The 14312-nt window shown below is 45.9% G+C and overlaps 6 protein-coding genes across 6 annotated transcripts; 3 read left to right on the plus strand and 3 right to left on the minus strand.

The window, feature by feature from the left end:
• Window positions 1-213: 213 nt before the first annotated feature.
• LOC119559213 (protein no-on-transient A) lies at window positions 214-3090 on the plus strand. The gene has a single exon (XM_037872287.1). It carries the CDS (start codon window positions 295-297, stop codon window positions 2626-2628), a length of 2334 nt encoding a protein of 777 aa, XP_037728215.1. The 5' UTR covers window positions 214-294; the 3' UTR covers window positions 2629-3090.
• Window positions 3091-4039: 949 nt separating this feature from the next.
• LOC119563004 (ADP-ribosylation factor-like protein 6-interacting protein 1) lies at window positions 4040-5374 on the plus strand. The gene is made up of 3 exons (XM_037876193.1): window positions 4040-4200; window positions 4300-4665; window positions 4735-5374. Exons 1-3 carry the CDS (start codon window positions 4177-4179, stop codon window positions 4936-4938), a joined length of 594 nt encoding a protein of 197 aa, XP_037732121.1. The 5' UTR covers window positions 4040-4176; the 3' UTR covers window positions 4939-5374.
• Window positions 5353-7237, minus strand: LOC119563003 (G-patch domain and KOW motifs-containing protein). Its single transcript, XM_037876192.1, has 3 exons — window positions 7011-7237; window positions 6234-6955; window positions 5353-6168 (listed from the first exon to the last, which is right to left on the minus strand). Exons 1-3 carry the CDS (start codon window positions 7145-7147, stop codon window positions 5375-5377), a joined length of 1653 nt encoding a protein of 550 aa, XP_037732120.1. The 5' UTR covers window positions 7148-7237; the 3' UTR covers window positions 5353-5374.
• Window positions 7238-7948: 711 nt separating this feature from the next.
• On the plus strand, window positions 7949-10213 carry LOC119556307 (T-complex protein 1 subunit gamma). The gene is made up of 4 exons (XM_037868393.1): window positions 7949-8095; window positions 8154-8215; window positions 8298-8797; window positions 8932-10213. Exons 1-4 carry the CDS (start codon window positions 8062-8064, stop codon window positions 9968-9970), a joined length of 1635 nt encoding a protein of 544 aa, XP_037724321.1. The 5' UTR covers window positions 7949-8061; the 3' UTR covers window positions 9971-10213.
• Window positions 10214-10287: 74 nt separating this feature from the next.
• Window positions 10288-11441, minus strand: LOC119556316 (N(6)-adenine-specific methyltransferase METTL4). The gene has a single exon (XM_037868405.1). It carries the CDS (start codon window positions 11408-11410, stop codon window positions 10349-10351), a length of 1062 nt encoding a protein of 353 aa, XP_037724333.1. The 5' UTR covers window positions 11411-11441; the 3' UTR covers window positions 10288-10348.
• Window positions 11442-12633: 1192 nt separating this feature from the next.
• LOC119556325 lies at window positions 12634-13600 on the minus strand. Its single transcript, XM_037868417.1, is given in 2 exon segments — window positions 12634-13531; window positions 13534-13600. Coding segments are annotated over 2 exon segments (930 nt in total). The 5' UTR covers window positions 13592-13600; the 3' UTR covers window positions 12634-12659.
• Window positions 13601-14312: the final 712 nt, after the last annotated feature.

The raw sequence follows: 14312 nt of genomic DNA on the forward strand, positions 1-14312 counted from the left end.
TTTTGCAATATTCGGGTCCACTGGTGGCGTTGCCAGGCCAGCACATTTTTGGAGTTTGAGCATAAGGTTCTACTTAAAAATTAGTTTTTTAATTTAATTGAAACAGTTGCAATTAGTGAAATTAATCGATACTTAAGAGCCAACATCGATACTGCAATATTTCTGCAAGCATCGATAGTATCGGCCAATCGATCCATCTCTACTTTCCACCACTTTTTCCACCTGGCAACACTTCCATCGGTGTTTTTCGGCATAGAGCATTTTTTATCTGAAAAAAGGGATTTTTTTTGTGCAATGGAAGGTGCGGTTAAGCTCAATACCTCCAATAACGCCACTCCGTTGCCGCAGCGCCAGCAAAGGGGCAATCTAGCCAATAAGAATATCGGCAAGCACACCGCCCCGAAGCAAAACGCCGCTAGCGATGGTAATCCTGCTGAAAAAAAACCACGATTCGGGCCGAACACCCAGAATGGAGGTGGAGGTGGAGTAGCCGGAGGCGGTGGTGGTGGTGGTGCCGGAGGCGGTGGCCGCGGCGGATTCACCGGCAACCGCGGCAATCGTGGAGGCCACCAAAATCAAAACCGCCAGGGTTTCCAGGGTGCAAATAATGCTAATCAGAAGCAGCCAAACGAGTCGCCGAAGCCGGCTGCGGCCAATGTGCCCGCAAAGAACAATGAACCCGCAGACGCCACTCCAGTTCAGCCGAGCCAGAACGCCAGCCAGGGTCAGGCCAATCAAGGAGGCCAAGGAATCCAAGGTAACCAGGGAGGACAACGACAAGGACAGGGCTTCAGAGGACGCGGTGGCGGAGGTGGCCAAAACCAAAATGCCAACCAAGGAAATCAGGGAGATCAAGGAGGTCAAGGTAACCAAGGAGGCCAGGGCAACCAAGGAGGACAGGGCAACCAAGGAGGACAGGGCAACCAAGGTGGACAAGGCAACCAAGGAGGCCAGGGCTTCAGAGGACGCGGCGGAGGAGGAGGCCAAAACCAAAACGCCAACCAAGGAGATCAAGGAGGTCAAGGTAACCAAGGAGGCCAGGGAAACCAAGGCGGACAGGGCTTCAGAGGACGCGGCGGTAGCGGTGGGCAAAACCAGTCCAATCAGAATGCCAGCCAGGGACAAGGCCAGGGAAATCAAGGTGGCGGTCAGGGAGGAAACCAAGGCGGCAACCAGGGAGGAAATCAAGGAAATAACCAGGGAGGACAGGGCTTCCGTGGACGCGGCGGTGGCCCCAATCAAACGATCGGCGGCGGCGGTGGAGGTGGAAACCAACAGCAGCGTGGTAACCGTGGCAATCGGTCTGGAGGACCAGGAGGCATGAACAATACCATGGGTGGCGGCGGCCAACGCGGCGAAGATTTCTTCATTGCCCAGCGTCTGCGCAGCATTGGCGGACCCACCCTCGAACTGCCGCCCATTGAAGTGCCCACTGAGACCAAGTTCTCTGGTCGCAACCGTCTGTATGTGGGCAACCTGACCGGCGACATCACCGATGAGGAGCTGCGCGAAATGTTCAAGCCGTACGGCGAGATCACCGAGATCTTCTCGAACCTGGACAAGAACTTTACATTCCTGAAGGTCGACTACCATCCAAATGCCGAGAAGGCCAAGCGGGCCTTGGATGGCTCTATGCGCAAGGGCCGTCAGCTGCGCGTCCGTTTTGCGCCCAACGCCACCATTCTGCGGGTGAGCAATCTCAACCAGTTTGTGTCCAACGAGCTGCTGTACCAGTCCTTCGAGATCTTCGGACCCATTGAACGTGCCAGCATCACCGTGGACGACCGTGGCAAGCATACCGGCGAGGGCATAGTGGAGTTCGCCAAGAAGTCTTCGGCCAGTGCCTGTCTGCGTCTGTGCAATGAGAAGTGCTTTTTCCTGACGTCGTCGCTGCGACCTTGTCTGGTGGAGCCGATGGAGGTGAACGACGACAATGACGGGCTGCCAGAGAAGGCGTTAAACAAAAAGATGCCCGACTTCTGCCAGGAGCGTAGCATCGGACCGCGGTTCGCCGACACGAACTCGTTTGAGCACGAGTACGGATCGCGATGGAAGCAGCTGCACGGCCTGTTCAAGAGCAAGCAGGACGCCCTTAAGCGTGAGCTGAAAATGGAGGAGGACAAGCTGGAAGCCCAGATGGAGTACGCTCGCTATGAGCAAGAGACCGAATTGCTGCGCCAGGAGTTAAGGAAACGCGAGGTGGACAACGAGCGCAAGAAACTGGAGTGGGAGATGCGCGAGAAGCAGGCCGAGGAGATGCGAAAACGCGAGGAGGAGACCATGCGTCGTTACCAGGGCGAGGTGCAGAGCCACTTGCTTCGGCAGGAGGAGGACATGCGCATCCGTAACCAGGAGAAAGACTTGATGCAGCAGGCCAAGCAGCTCAACTCGATGCTCGATCTGCAGGAGGGATTCGGAGGCGTCGGCAGCAACTCCGGCTTTGACAACTTTGGGGGCGAATCACCATTTGAAGTTTTTAGAAACAACAGCAACAATTCCACCATGGTTGGAAACAACTCTGGTCCCGGAGGACAGGATAAGCTAGAGGCTTTTGAATTCGGTGCTGGCGGAAATCGCGGCAACAATGTCGGCGGAAACAATGCCCCGTGGGGACGCCGACGCTTTTAGACACTGAACCCACATTACACTATACACAAAGATAAAAGAACGTAATCTCATTGATTATGCTTTATATTTGACATTTTGCTCGATTGCGAGTGAGCATCATAAAATTACACAAAGGGATCGTGTAAGCGAATATGCAACACACATTTAATATCATTTGATTTCATACTTTGAAAACTATAATAATCGTCTATCGGTCTCAACAAGGAATCCACCATGAAGTAATAATAAGGAAATGACAAAAGAAAAACCTTAAGAAATTTACAATCCAAACCCAAAAGGCATGCTTACAAGATGTGCAGTATTGCGAAGAGGAAAACACTTAAAAATTCCCATTCATCTTCTAACCATTACGTACATCTATTTAATCATAATGATATTTTTAGATATATGTAGTGACTATCTCCAGTAACAAGATTACTTTTTGTCTATCATTCAAATTAAATATATGAAGATACGACTGAATTTATTTTTTATTCGGTAGAGTTCATTATAGTGGTCATTTGGAACCAAGACGGGTGGTTTTTAACTTTTATTAGTTTAGTTACAACACGCGCTTGTATTTCAGTATATTTTGTAATTATATCTCTGTCTACTGAATTATTTTTAATAAAAATGGCCCGGCTCTCAATAATATTACTGCCTTTCATAATGGTGGGATGTGCTTCTCAAAGCAACAAAAGGTATACAATTCTAGCTGCTTAGACTTTTTGATGAAGCGAACAATGCCTAATTTTCTATTTAAAGGATGAGGAACATCAGCCCCAATTCCGTCGGGTATCTTCAATTCCAATTTACTGTCCATATATTACGCCAACATGTAATCAATTGTTCAAACATAAAATTTAATTTGGTCCACTGGAGTAATCTATTGTCTGACCCCCGATGGCACCCACCCCCATAATTACACAATTATATGGATAGCTGAACGACTATAATCTGTATTTGTTGTGCGCTCAATTGTAGTTGAAATCAATACGAGGCTCTAGCGCGGAAAATCACAATCAAATCATAATTAATTTCTATCAACAAAAATTTTAAACAAAACTATTTTTTCAGAATAGCTTTAATCGACTTAATTACCTTACAAAACACAAAAAAACGGGTTTGATTTGTCTTGATTAACTTATGTTCTGATTAACTTAGAAAAACTTAAATATATATCGCTTCCTTTTCGGAATACAAATAAATCAATAAAAATTTGAATAGAGTTAAGGAAAAATATAAATAATATAAAATAGGTTGCTATCCAACCACTTAAATTAAAGCAAAATTAATTTAAACTAACTGAGACAAAATATTTCGTTAAAAAAAGTCCTGTTTAAAACAAATATATCCATCCCTAGTTTCACTTATCTACGGTCACATTGCGACTTTACCGATAGTCAGATAACGCCTTTAATATCGAATAACGATAAAAAAAAAACTCATCCTAGGAAAATTGATTTTTCGCTCAAACCGAAAGCAACACCTTGGCTTTGGCTTCAATTACATTTCTGGGAACCGAATCGAACTTCGGCCTTAATAGAGACAAAGGAAAGCCAAGACAAGATGGCAGCATCACAGGTTGACCAGGTGAGCGAGCGGAGATATTCGCAAAAGCTTTCCGGCCGGAAAACGGCGTCGCCATTGTGCGGGAAACCCAATAGCTAAGATACCCATTTTCCCTTACAGAAACGTGCCCTCAACAAGCTGAAGCACGACTTGGAGCCCTTCCGGACGGCCATCGTGGGAGCCTACGGCGTGCTCACCTGGGAGAAGCAGTACCACGCCGGAGTGGTGTTCGGCGCCACCAGCGTCCTTTACTTGGTCCTTTGGTATCTGGACCTCTCGCTGATCACCCTGCTGTCGCTCCTCGGACTGATCAGCTTGGTATTGGACTACATATTCCCAACGGTATCGCGTCTCATCTTTGGGGGAGTCAACTGGGATGGCGACCAGGAGGCCAAGTTCGAGGATGTCTGCGGTCAGGTTTGTGCTGTCAAGAGCAATATGGTGCTCTGGTACGAATACCTCTTCAAGGAGCGCAAGTCCACAGTGGTGAGTGGTGTATATAAGAGAAATATAATACAGTTATCGCTATTTCACTTACAACTTGTATCCTTCCAGTTCGTGATCATCATAAGCCTGGGTCTCCTGGCTCTGGCCTGGATTGGAGCCATCATCAACAATCTTCTGCTCATGTATCTGGCCACCCTGCTCATCGCCATGTGGCCAGGGCTGCAGAACAAGGACGTCTTCAAATCCATCACCCAGAAGGCTTCGAAGATCATCAACGACAAGATCCAGTGCGGCAAGAGGAAGCTGCAGTAAAGAGAATATCAACGCAGACTAGCAGATACACTCATCACCATTTGACCAAAAATTATAAAACAAGCCTAAGTCATCTACTTGCCATCATGCACACATCGCATCACTAAATACACCCTCGAGCATTGCATTTGAAACTATGAGTATCGTAAAAGATAAGAGCAGCACATTGAAAGTTTTCTCATCGGAAATCTAGCAAATCCCGTCGTGGTCTTGGCCCCATCACATCTCCTACTATAAGTTTTTAACATGTAAGACCGAAAGAAATCTCGAAGCGAGGCGTACGGAGAGAGAAAAAGAACGCGCAACAAAAGACAAGACATTTTTGTGATTATTTTGTGAGTTAATTGAAATTTATGATAATCCCAAGTAAGATACAAAAGAACTTAAGCGTCTATTGAACTATATTTAAATAAAGATTTCAACTGAATAGATCGAATCACTTCCGGTCCCTAGATCTAGACCGCGTGCGGGATCTTGCGTGTTTGCTTTTCTTGGTCTTCTTTTTATGCTTGCTGGGGTGCCGACGATGATTCTCATTAGGGCTTTCATCGCTCTCTAAACTGGACTCGTCTTCCGCCCTTTTCGACTTGTTTTTTGACTTTTTCGAGTGCTTTCTGGACTTCCGACTGGATGACTTTTTCTTGTGCTTCCTGCGCTCGTATGCAGAGTCCGAGTCGCTTTCGGTGGACTCTCCCGTGTCGTCCGCCTCATCCGAACTGCTCTTCGCCCTTCTGCTACTCCTGGGACTCTGTGACCGCCGCCGATCACGGGCGTCGCGCTTACTTTTAGAGGAACTTCTGCTGCTGGGACTGGGCGAACGACGCCGCTCACGCTCCTCGCGCTTAGAGGCCGAGGAGCTACTGCTTCGTGGGTCTTGTACATATTTCATTCTGTTATCCTCATCCTTGTAAGCTTTGCCCTCTTCTTTGTAAGACCTGTGTGCTCTTCGACTATCACCCTCAAATGCCCTGCGATCTTCATCTTTGTAGGACTTTTTGTCTTCATCCTTATAAGACTTTTTATCCTCATCCTTGTATCTCCTGCGATACTCGTCTTTGCTAGATCTCTGTTCCTCCGATTTAAAGCTTTTGTGATCGTGATCTTCGGTCCGATGTGATCTTGCCTCCTCTCTTCGGTCTCTGTCCCTGCTCTCTGATGACTTTTCCTGCTTCACAACAATTTGGCCATGCTCATTTTCATGTTTTTTAAACTCTTCGTACTTTGCAGAGTCTGAAAATAGGAAATAACGTTACGACTGCTTAGCTTCATAGAGATTTTTCCAAATTCCAACTTACTTATGCACTTTCCAAACTGGGAGTACTCTTTCCGGGACACGGGTTGGCAGAGGAACTCGTTGAACGCCTCCTTGTTACCACCAATGGCCATTTTGACGATAACTCGACCGGCATGGTCGTCGAAACCTTGGATTTGGCCATACTGATCCTTTTGCTTGCCGCCCAGGATGCGTACGTAGGCCTGCTTCTTGATTTCGAGCACTTCGTTTTTCTCCGGCTGGACTAGCAGTGCTTTAGGTTTGAGTGCCTTATCAGCACCCAGACCCATTCCCTTGGGTCGCAGGAAGGGAGCATCGTCAATTGGCCCCGAGCCCTTCTTTTTTGGCGGCGGATCAACCCAACCCATGCCGCGAAGCATCGCCAGGCCAAACTGCTGGATGGGAATATTGTCATAGTCATCGAGTGTTGCCTCCTTGGCGCCATCGAGAGGTAGTTCGTCGGCTTTTACGGCCGGAAGGACGAGTTTCTGAGCATCTATGCCTTCGGCACCATTATTTTGGCTGGCGGATAGTAATTCCCTAGCTGCTCGCTGTTCCAGGCTCTCCGTTGTACCGCCTGCGGTGACCTCCGCAATCGATTGGGCCGCTGAGGTCTCCTCCTCCGGGTCCGGTTCCTCCTCACCCAGCAGCACCGCTCGTCGCCTCATCAAACTGGCCAGGGCGGTCGAAGTCTTCTGAATGCCAATCGTTCGGATGATCAGCGGGGCGGCCTCCACTTTTTCGCTGGAAATGGCGGTCTAAAATAAGATCTTAAAGAAATAATAATTATTTAACTTACGCCACCGAAATTATTTCGTTTCCCTCCAAACATTTTATCAGTTCCACTTTGCTTTCCTCTTTTGGCTGCTTGCTGGGAAGGATGTTTGGTTTCTTGGCCAGTTTACTGAAGCCAAAAGATATCTTTTTGGCGTCCATGGCTTTATCTTTCTACTAGTTAATAAATTAGTAACTAATAATAATATTAAATAGGAAATGACGCCAAATTGTTCGTAAACAAAGAGGAAAACAGCTGTTTTCTGTATTGTTATCGATATCGATTATAATTCAATGCGTTTAAAATGCAGTCGAGGTATAAAGTAGTCGCTTCACACTACAAAATTTTTGTTAACAACAACGATAAAAAAGCTTTAACTCCCAATGAGCGAGATCGCTAAAAAATATTAAAGTGTATTTAAGTTAAAATTGTACCTTAAGTTCTCGCCGAGATCACGGATGCCAAAACCAAAAATATGTAATTTTTTGCTTTCATCTAAAAAAATGGAATAACGAAATGGATAACTTTCAGAATTCACTGTTCTCCCCAATTCGGCGACATCGATAAGATGTCAGTGTAAACACACTGTTTCAAGATATCGATACCTTAAAAAGCAGCTGCGACTCGAATTTTAAGGAATTTGAATTAAACTCGTAAAGTATAACGAATATTTGCGAAAAATAAATGAAAAACTATTCTAAAGTACCCACAGGATGTGACAGAAGTAGTTAACGAGCCGGTCTGCCCATTTTTTTTATAGAACCTTCTCGAATAGTGTGTCATCGATTGTTTTAATAAAGGAGTTCTGCATATTATGTGGGGAAATGCAATGCCATTGGAGTCGTAACAATGACGAGTCAATTTGCCTAGTGTGGCACCTTTTTACGTGGTTCGGCAATAGCGCCCCAGACCACTTACGTAAAAAAAGTGCATGTCAAAATAATATCGGCTGAAAATATCGATATGCGGCTACGGCGATTAACCTATTCATAGTCGATACCTTTTATACCGCGTGGTCTTTTTTCTACCGCAGCAGACATTTTTCTGAGTTCAATTGTTTAAATAAAGCAAAAAAATGTTCGGTGGACAGCAGCCAATACTCGTGTTGAGTGAGTATGAAATTTGCACCTCGCAGAGCCCAATTGCAATCGAATTATCCGCCGGCAGGTCAAAACACAAAGAGAGAATCGGGCCGCAAAGTGCAGTTGGAGAACATCCAAGCCGGAAAGGTATGACTCACAAGTCTGGTACTTGGGTTTTCGGGTTATCGTGCTCTTCCGGCCATCTGCTGACTTAAACTCCTTTTTCCAGGCCATCGCCGATGTGATTCGCACCTGCCTGGGGCCCCAGGCCATGCTGAAGATGCTGATGGACCCCATGGGCGGTATCGTGATGACCAACGACGGTAACGCCATCCTGCGCGAGATCACCGTGCAGCATCCGGCTGCCAAGAGCATGATCGAAATCGCCCGCACACAGGACGAGGAGGTGGGCGACGGCACCACATCGGTCATCGTCCTGGCCGGCGAGATGCTGGCCGCTGCCGAGCCCTTCCTCCAGCAACAGATCCACCCCACCGTGATTATCCGCGCCTTCCGCGAGGCCCTCGAGGACATTGTCGGCCACCTGCAGTCGGAGCTGAGCATCACGTTGGACGTCAAGGACAAGGCCAAGATGGCCGATGTGGTCAAGGCCTGCGTGGGCACCAAGTTCATCGGCAAGTGGTCAGACCTGGCCGTCAAGATCGCCCTGGACGCCGTCGAGACTGTTACTCTGAGCGAGAACGGACGTCTGGAGGTTGATATCAAGCGGTAAGATACAAAGCCCTATATTATCAGTTCTTTAAAATCCATATAACTTTTTCCTTTGCTTGAATATGTTCAAAAATGGCGCTTTCCATAACCTTGTATTTGTACCACAATACTACAATATAATACACCCATAGCTATGCCAAGGTTGAGAAGATTCCCGGTGGTTCTATCGAGGAGTCGTGCGTCCTGAAGGGCGTGATGATCAACAAGGACGTGACGCACGCCAAGATGCGCCGCTACATCGAGAACCCCCGCATAGTGCTGCTCGACTGCTCGCTGGAGTACAAGAAGGGCGAGAGCCAGACCAACGTGGAGATCATCGGGGAGCAGGACTTCACCCGCATGCTGCAGATCGAGGAGGAGTTTGTGCAGCGCATCTGCGCGGACATCATTGCAGTGAAGCCGGATCTGGTCTTCACCGAAAAGGGTGTCTCTGATCTCGCCCAGCACTATCTGCTGAAGGCTGGCATCACGGCCATCCGTCGGCTGCGCAAGACCGACAATTTGCGTATTGCTCGCGCCTGCGGTGCCACCATTGTGAACCGCACTGAGGAGCTGACCGAGAAGGATGTGGGCACTGGTGCTGGCGTCTTCGAGGTCAAGAAGATCGGCGATGAGTACTTCACCTTCGTCACGGAGTGCAAGGAGCCCAAGGCTTGTACCATTCTGCTGCGAGGTGCCAGCAAAGACATTCTGAACGAGACGGAGCGCAACCTGCAGGATGCCCTGCACGTGGCCCGCAACTTGGTGTTGGAGCCGCGTCTGGTCGCTGGCGGTGGAGCCGTGGAGATGGCCGCCTCCCAGCTGCTGACGCGCAAACAGGTCAAGGGACCCTACACAGCGGTGGCCCACGCCCTGGAGATCATACCGCGCACACTGGCCCAGAACTGCGGAGCCAACACAATTCGTGCCCTGACCGCCCTGCGCGCCAAGCACGCCTCGCACACCGGTGAGGGCGTCTGCGCCTGGGGAATCGACGGCGAGTCCGGCGAGATCGTGGACATGAATGTGAAGAACATCTGGGAGCCGTTGGCCGTCAAGCTGCAGACCTACAAGACCGCTGTGGAGACTGCCATCCTGCTGCTGCGCATCGATGATATCGTCTCTGGATCGAAGAAACGCGGCGGCAATGAGCCCACCAACCCGGCCGCCATGGCCCAGGGTCAGGAGTAGTAGCCTGCGATCAACCACGTGTATTAATAATGCTTACTATCCTTTAATACTTAATTTAACACACAAACGATAAAAAACACAAAATCCCACAAACGCCACCCCAAATGTTTAACATTTAGCTTGGGCCGGGCATTGCTGGCTTCTCTGAGAGGAGGAATCGCATCCGCGGGCCGCCTACACACAAATTCTGCTGCATTTGCTCTCATTAACAGAACACAAATAAAATTGTTAAAACTCATAAATGCTTTCTTTAAATTAAATTTTTATTTTCGGCATGCTTGAAGTAGACCACTTATTTGAAAAAAAACAAATCAGAATTTACAAATAACTAAATACATATATATATACTCTAGAAATGTAATTGATTAGTTATCTTAACTAATTTTCTTGACCCACATCATAAAGCCTTTCGTCCATCAATTTAAGCACCTCCAAGCCAATTGAAGTGAAGTGGGGATGCAGAAACCGGGCAAACAGCTCTAAGCAGTTTGGATCCGCCTGATTCTCCTCCAGCTGCAGGTACTCCCTAAGCCAAGCCAGTAGTGGTGGCTTGTGGGAGTGCACAATGCTAGGCACGCTGAGAAGCAGCTCGGTCTTCAGGATGTCCTTCCCGTAATCCTCAGGAGCATCAGAGCGACAGGCCAAGTAGAGCATTTCGTACGGCTGTTTCTGGGTGGGATCCGCCAGCGGAGGACCAATCAATTCATGGTCTGTGCTGAGTTTGTACCATCGGAGCTTGTGAAGCAGCCTCAAGTGCCAGCTGGGCAGTAGCTGCTTCTCCAGGGCCATCTGATGCAGCGTTGAATTGGTGCACCAGATGGCCACCAAGGATCTCGGGTGTGTGAGCCTGGATATCGGGATGTGCGACAGTTGGTCATTGCTCAGCATCGAGTACCCCAGCTCCTGCTTGGCCCGCTTTAGCCTGCGAATGTACCTATTCCGCCACGGAGGGTCCAGCACGATAAGATCATAGGCGGGCAGCAGTTGGTGCAGCAGAGCTGGCATATTGTCCACATTATGGTTGTAGAATCGGGATCGATTGGGAATCAAGTATACTCTGCAGGACTTATCTTTTCCCTGGAACCTCTGAACACTTCCGCTTTCGTTGGCTCCATGGAGTTGGGGCAGGTTGTAGGCTTCCTCCCAGTGCCTTTCTATCGATGGAGTTTCCGCCTGGTTAAGGGGTTTTGGCAGAAGTTCCAGATATCCGTTTACCACCTTCAAGTCTTCTAAGGATAACGATGACGGGTCTTTGCCAGCGTTCCTCTTGCGCTTCCTGGACTTCGCGTCATCATTTTCCAGATGCGGATGCGCCTTCTTGACATGGAAGTTGAAAAGCTCAGACTTAAGCTGAAATTCATATGCTTCGTTTATCAACTTCCTGTGATCCAAGAAAACTGCATGTCTTGTATTGTCGGTATTCTTTTGTAAATTCAACATCCTAATAATTGTTAGATATTCATTAGCGATCTATAAGGACAATCTTGAACAGGAAGTCGAAGGGCTCCTCGTTGGGCAGTGCCATCAGCGTCTGGGGATTGCGGGCGGTCATTTTTGGGCCGCCGTTCTGGCCATCAAATCTTATGCCTGCGAGCCTTCTTTTCAACAACTAAAAAAACTAATTTAATTGATACGCAATCAGCTGTTCTAAACGTTAGAGATGCGAATAAAATTCCGAGAAAAATACCGCGCCGCCGCCGATAGTATAGATATGGTATCAACCGTTTTAAATTCGAATTCGTTGCGGTTTTTTTTAATTTTAATTTTTTTTTAACTATTAGTTGTTCGATATTCATCAGCGACCAAATCATCATTTATCGATAGTATTTAGGGCGCCAAGTATTAGACGTTCAATATAAAATTTATAATCATCATATCATATCATAGTTCGTAACGTTTAATGAGCTTGATACATACATATATATGTTAATTTATTAAATTTCATTTGGAACAGGTTTGTTACCACGCGTTAATCCTTTTATTTCCTATTCTCTTGAGTCCCAATTTAAAATTTTTGTACTTTAAATTTTACACTTTCTTCCTGTTGGAGAAATCATTCATTCGCAGCCAACATTTTTCTTTTGTAATAACAATAAAAAGAAACTGGAATGTAAAACCCTACCAAAACACCTACTAAATGAACAACAACTATTATTTAATAATCTCAGGTGAGCATTATTTCTAACTTACATATCATTAAGCCGCAGGAATATCTTGCCGTTCGGTAAAAGTAGACGTAATCCAAAACATCCCATAAATTTAGTATGACAAAAATTAATATTAAGGAACTTAGAACTAACCATATAAAAGCATATGGCACCAAAAATTTTAGAAATCGCTGCGTATTTAAGGTAAAATTAATACTCAACAAGTAATATATAAAAACTAACCTTTTTCATATAGATGAAATACATGGTTGGTATCAGAAGAATCACCCACAAAAATAAGATTCCAAATGATACGACATATTTATAAATTTGACGCGGCACTGAAAAATCTTGATAGACGATATTGAACAGAGGGACAGCCAATGCCAAAATACCGAGAACAATAAGAGCAGTTGTTCGTCTTGAAACTTTACACATTTTAAAATTTTTGATTTGTATTTAATGACAATGTATTCCGTGTGACAACAAAATCCTTGCATTTGCTTAAGATACAATTTGCAAAGTTCTTTTTCAGGATCCCTTCACATGAGAAAACCTCTTTTGTTGTGGCTTAAATCGAAGAAGTCCCTTATATGGGTAAGCAAATTGGCGTGGAGTCTTAGATGTCCTCGACGGTTGTAGTATTTAAGCTCCTCGCTGGAATTTTCGGCCACAAATCTCAGCATCGTCCATGTGCCCAGCTCATATTTACATCGAATAGGGTTATGTTTTTGAGCTTCTTGCAGGATAAAGAAGGCGGGTGCAGATTCTACATTGAACTTTTTGGGGACACTAACACCATGTACATCCATTTTGTACAGTCGCACTGACTCCTGTTTCAGACTTTCGCCGAGCCTATCCAGATTAATCATTAGGCTTTTGTTAATCTCCGTGCCATTCTGCAGGGAGTTGTATAAACAAACGGCTAGATCTTTATCAGATGCGTACACAAGCTCGTTCCAGCTGGCTAAGTTTATAACCTCCACTTTGGGGTCCTTTGAGGTGGGCTCCCTTACAGTCCCGTTCATCACCTGTTCACAGAAATTCTTTAGGCTATCCAGATCGGGCAATTTCGGTCCAGCAAAATCGCCAAAGAAGAACACTTCACCAGTCGCACTTACGGCGTAAATCAGTGGAAATGAATCCAGGGTGAAGGAATCGTCGTCCCGGAAAAAGCTAAAGTCGTCCTCATTAAAGATATACGACTGCCACATATCATCGACGTAAACGTCCATTCTCACGCTGAGAGCTTCAGGGGCAGCTAGTCTGTAGGCTATCTCCACCCATTTCTCCAGAGCTTCAAAGTCATCGGCAAAGACATGGAGCATTACCAGTGTGGGTCTCTTGTGGGTTTCCCAAGACTTTCGCATTTGTCCAAAGTTGGGAAGACGCTGCAGTCGATCTTTATATTTCCCGGAAGAAAATTACTGATGTTGGGAGGTGGCGGATTGTAACCGCAGTAATATCGAGACATTTTAACAGAATCTATAGCTCTAACAAGTGAAACTGGAGGGTGGACTGACTCACCAGCTGTTTAGTTATACCTTATCTATAGCGGTGGGTTCGATTCGTTTAAATATCGATAGAACTTATGGGAAAGACTTTTTAAACTGTTCAAAAGGTAACAAGTTAAACAATTGTTTTTAATGATTTACTTATTACGCACAGAACGAAAATTTTGTATCTTTTACAATATGGATATTTTTGTTCATAAACTAAAGTGAATGGTTTTAAGGACAAAAAGGAATGTAAATAATTTGTATTTAAATTAAGATTATAGATATATTGGACAACCTGAAGTTTGAAAGCCAATTATTCTTTGGAAAATGCTCATCTGAGCTACGCCGTTACCAAGCTTGTTTGCGTATGGAATCAATGAATCTTAGAATTATGTATTAAGAGCACCACATATGTATGCTCCTAACTCACAATGGCTGACCGAACTTGACCAATTAAACCAATAAAAAAAAATATTAAATGAAAAGATATATAGATCCCACAAAATAATATTCTCATTGGCAGACATCACAGCAGAAACTCTCAATATTACCATTCGTGGGGCTCATCCCCATCCATTCCCTGCGAGCGATCCCCCTATATAGGGCTCATTCGGTCGATTGGAGGTTTTCCCGCCTTTGATGGAGACAACTTTAGCTGGCTCAACATGAGTTACAAATTAAAAAATTCCTATCCTA

The sequence above is a fragment of the Drosophila subpulchrella genome, chromosome 3R (assembly GCF_014743375.2).
Source record: "Drosophila subpulchrella strain 33 F10 #4 breed RU33 chromosome 3R, RU_Dsub_v1.1 Primary Assembly, whole genome shotgun sequence".
Taxonomy (NCBI): Eukaryota; Metazoa; Arthropoda; class Insecta; order Diptera; family Drosophilidae; genus Drosophila; species Drosophila subpulchrella.

Bases quoted from the DNA above. Each gene is read 5' to 3' on its own strand.
- LOC119556316 (XM_037868405.1), bottom strand. From the start codon at position 11,410: ATGTTGAATTTACAAAAGAATACCGACAATACAAGACATGCAGTTTTC.
- LOC119556307 (XM_037868393.1), top strand. From the start codon at position 8,062: ATGTTCGGTGGACAGCAGCCAATACTCGTGTTGA. The intron at 8,096-8,153 runs GTGAGTATGAAA...ATCCGCCGGCAG, and splicing joins GCAGCCAATACTCGTGTTGA to GTCAAAACACAAAGAGAGAA. The intron at 8,216-8,297 runs GTATGACTCACA...TCCTTTTTCCAG, and splicing joins AGAACATCCAAGCCGGAAAG to GCCATCGCCGATGTGATTCG.
- LOC119563003 (XM_037876192.1), bottom strand. From the start codon at position 7,147: ATGGACGCCAAAAAGATATCTTTTGGCTTCAGTAAACTGGCCAAGAAA. The intron at 6,956-7,010 runs GTAAGTTAAATA...CGCCATTTCCAG, and splicing joins AACGAAATAATTTCGGTGGC to CGAAAAAGTGGAGGCCGCCC. The intron at 6,169-6,233 runs GTAAGTTGGAAT...TCCTATTTTCAG, and splicing joins CCAGTTTGGAAAGTGCATAA to ACTCTGCAAAGTACGAAGAG.
- LOC119559213 (XM_037872287.1), top strand. From the start codon at position 295: ATGGAAGGTGCGGTTAAGCTCAATACCTCCAATAACGCCACTCCGTTG.
- LOC119563004 (XM_037876193.1), top strand. From the start codon at position 4,177: ATGGCAGCATCACAGGTTGACCAG. The intron at 4,201-4,299 runs GTGAGCGAGCGG...TTTCCCTTACAG, and splicing joins CAGCATCACAGGTTGACCAG to AAACGTGCCCTCAACAAGCT. The intron at 4,666-4,734 runs GTGAGTGGTGTA...GTATCCTTCCAG, and splicing joins AGGAGCGCAAGTCCACAGTG to TTCGTGATCATCATAAGCCT.